We start from the raw sequence: 3,670 nt of genomic DNA, 5'->3' as shown, positions 1-3,670 counted from the left end.
AAACTAGTTTTATTTAAAAAAAGGACTTGTATCGCTGAAGTTCTTCGTAAAGAATTTTTACGGGAAATTAACAAACGACCAATATTCGTAACAATATTCTATAATTATCAGTGGGTTGTTAAGAAAACAGTTAAGATTAAAAATGTTTGCAAATTATAGAAGTAACTACATTATATGTAAATAATTTAGTCTAAGTTCAATGCATTACTTTAAAACATTTTACTATTCGAGAAAATTATGGTTGTTCGATAAAATGTTCCTGAAAAGCTGATCAGATCATCTCGTAATATTTGAAAATGTACTTTCGACTGCTCCAACACCTATAATTTTTACATCAACCACACGTAACGACAAGAAAATTATTAAACATGCTGCATCGCTTTGTAAGAGACTATTGACTATATTAAGGTATATTTATCAAAGTAGGGGTAAGTTATACTTTATATTTTTGGCATACATTAATTTTTCTAGAACTATATAAAGATTTTTTGGTAGATAAAGTAACATGTGGATCTGATATGTGATTACAGTTTATTTACATTACAAGTAAAGTATGAGAGCTAAATTTTTGTTTTCATTAAAACGTTATTATTTTACGGCTATGTTGGTAAGCTTCAAGATAAAAGATAACGTTTATATGATTTGTATTCACCTATAACAAACCTGAGATGTTTATTTAAAATCCGAATGTACGGATTTTGCCACGTGTTTTGTATAGTGTTCTTTAATAACATTCAAAATGCGAAACTAAAAAACATAAATATTGCTGTATAACGGCTCCTAAACTGATATAATGAGACTTACCTACGATCGAAAATCTGATTTTACATAAGAATAAGAAATGATCTGTTGGACGCTTTGAATCTTTATGATGATTTCTCGTGATTTTAAACACTAACGTTAGAGGTTTATAAATATAATTATCGCACTTAATGAAAAGCTCTACCCATTGATCCAGAACATGTACGCTAGTGAGCTGAGCGTAAAGCTTATACCCATAAATTGAACAGGCCTAACCTAAAGCTAGGTATGTTACAGGCCAAACCCGGTGCTTGTATGTTACAGGCCTAACCTTGTGCTTGGTATGTTACACGCCTAACCTAGTCCTTGGTTATTTTGTAGAATATAAATTTCGGTTTCTTTGTTTTGAATTTCGAGCAAAATTACTTGAGAGCTATCTGTGCTAGCTGATCCTAATCTATCAGTGATGGCAACCGCACCCACCGCCAACTCTTGGGCTATTCTTTACCAACGAATAGTGGGATTGAGCGTCACATTATAACACCCCCACAGTTGAAATAGCGAGCATGTTTGGTGACGAGGATTCGAACCCACGACTTGCAGATTGCGAGTGGAGCGTCCTAACCAGAAGGCCATTCCAGGCCTATGTAAATTTGAAATGATAAATGAAAGTGGCACCTAGTGACTGTTGTCAAAAACGTTTAATTTAAACTACCATATTAATTCATTTTCCTGCTTTTTTCTTACTCTATTTTCTTATATAGCATAACATTTAACTAACGGAAAGACTATTTAGCATTTCTGGCCTATAGAAATAATAATAATTGTCTGTATTCACTATAACTTCGTGCAAACCGACTACCTCTAATTTTGTTAGTGACAAAAAATCTGGGAATCATAGCTATCATGGGTGGAGAAGTATGATTGTAAATTACAATAAAACATGTCTTACCTCTTGGTTGGCATGGTATATCTTTGTTATTTTTTTCAGAGGTTACTTCGACTGACTCTGGAATAATGACAGCTGTGTCACCTCTTCCCAGAAACTCTTTGATTTTCTCTTGTTCTCTTTTCAGTTTCTTGTCTAGTTTCTCATTAGTGATGAGACTTGCAGCTACATCGTCGTCCAAGTCATTTTCTTCACGTTTTTTTTTAAAGACGTCTTCACATTTTTCATGGTTCTGGTGTTGCGTCTTGATAAATTGGTAAGAATTTTGGAAACTTTCCTCAAGAACAGCTTGTTTACTATTGATATTTGGAACTGATTTAAAACATTTACTAGGTTTTTTCAAGTTTAAAACCATTTTACTAGGTTTGTTTCTGGAAGTCTTTTGCGTACTTTTAAGTTCTTTGTGATCACGTGATATCGAACTGTCTTCTTCTGAGTGTAAATCATCTAAAGACGTCAAATGATCCAAATCGTCTTCTTCTGGCATATTTTCAACTTCAGCTGATGACACGTGTATAAAAAAAAAAGTTTTTTTAATACATTACTCATATCGTGACATATAAACCATACATAATTTAAAATTGTTATTTATTTTTGCTATAATCATTCAAATCATAAGCTTAATTATCCTTTATTTTTTCCTGTTTTAATCATTAAAATAACAATTATTTTTTGTAATTAAGCAAAAAGATACACAATGGGCTATCTGTGCTCTGCCCACCAGGGGTATCGAAACCCGAATTCTGGCGTTTAAAGTCCGCAGACGTACCGCTGTGACAACGAATATATTGCAAACTGATCTTGATTATGAGCACTTATTCGCTGCCGAATTTCAGGTATTATAAACATGACATCATGAACAAACCGTAACCGATTATAGTTGGTCGAATTTCAGGTATTATAAACATGACATCATGAACAAACCGTAACCGATTATAGTTGGTCGAATTTCAGGTATTATAAACATGACATCATGAACAAAGCGTAACCGATTATAGTTGGTCGAATTTCAGGTATTATAAACATGACATCATGAACAAACCGTAACCGATTATAGTTGGCCGAATTTCAGGTATTATAAACATGACATCGTGAACAAACCGTAACCGATTATAGTTGACCGAATTTCAGGTATTATAAACATGACATCGTGAACAAACCGTAACCGATTATAGTTGGCCGAATTTCAGGTATTATAAACATGACATCGTGAATAAACCGTAACCGATTACCATTTATTTTATTCTTTCCTTGACCAAACACTTTAATTAAAATTAATATGAATAGACAAAAAACTACTGATAATTTTCTACATAGATCTGTTTTGAAAAACAAAAAGGAACCGTGAACGTAAATCGATATAAAGATACTAAGAAAGCGATCAAATCTTTATTAAATTTCAATACAACTTTCGATATCTTATTTTTACAAAAATGAGATAATTCAGTGAAAACCTTGATTGGTAGACTTGTTCGTTTGTGCGCAGATCTATACAGTGGGACTATCCGCACTGTGACTACCGCGAGTATCACAACCTAGTTTTTAGCAGTGAAAGCCCTCTTACTTACCGCTGAACCCCTGGGAGGCTGCTTAGTGGCATGCAGAGTTTAGGAAGTGTAAATCACCCGAGTACGGACAAACGTTTAACAATTTTTATAGTTATTTTTTCAGTCTAATGAAATATTATAAAAACACTATTACGCAGGAAAAACAGTTTGAATTATTCATGATTCAAATACTTATATTTAAATTATTTTTTTTTTATAAAAGTAAGATACATTTATATCTCAGCTAACACGCTTGAACACTCAGTTGCATAGAATCCAAAACATAGTATTAGCACGAGTAAGTGACTATTCATTGTATCCAAATAAGCAACAGGATTAAACACATAATAACTAAAGAGTAGGTGTTCTCTATTTCCAGTAGCTGAGCTTCTTTGAACACGGTATTTCCAGGAGTAAGCATATATTTGGTACA

At 32.9% G+C, this 3,670-nt stretch overlaps 1 protein-coding gene across 1 annotated transcript in view; it reads right to left on the bottom strand.

Moving 5' to 3' along the window:
- LOC106467185 (zinc finger E-box-binding homeobox 2-like) overlaps window positions 1-2,177 on the bottom strand; it is a 48,416-nt gene extending 46,239 nt beyond the window's left edge. Inside the window, exon 1 of the mRNA XM_013927506.2 lies at window positions 1,694-2,177. Coding sequence (XP_013782960.2) covers window positions 1,694-2,177 — 484 coding nt within the window. The remainder of the gene's footprint in view (window positions 1-1,693) is intronic.
- Window positions 2,178-3,670: the final 1,493 nt, after the last annotated feature.

Source organism: Limulus polyphemus, unplaced genomic scaffold (assembly GCF_000517525.1).
Source record: "Limulus polyphemus unplaced genomic scaffold, Limulus_polyphemus-2.1.2 Scaffold2520, whole genome shotgun sequence".
Classification (NCBI taxonomy): domain Eukaryota; kingdom Metazoa; phylum Arthropoda; class Merostomata; order Xiphosura; family Limulidae; genus Limulus; species Limulus polyphemus.
This window is presented reverse-complemented; position numbering and strand designations above follow the sequence as displayed.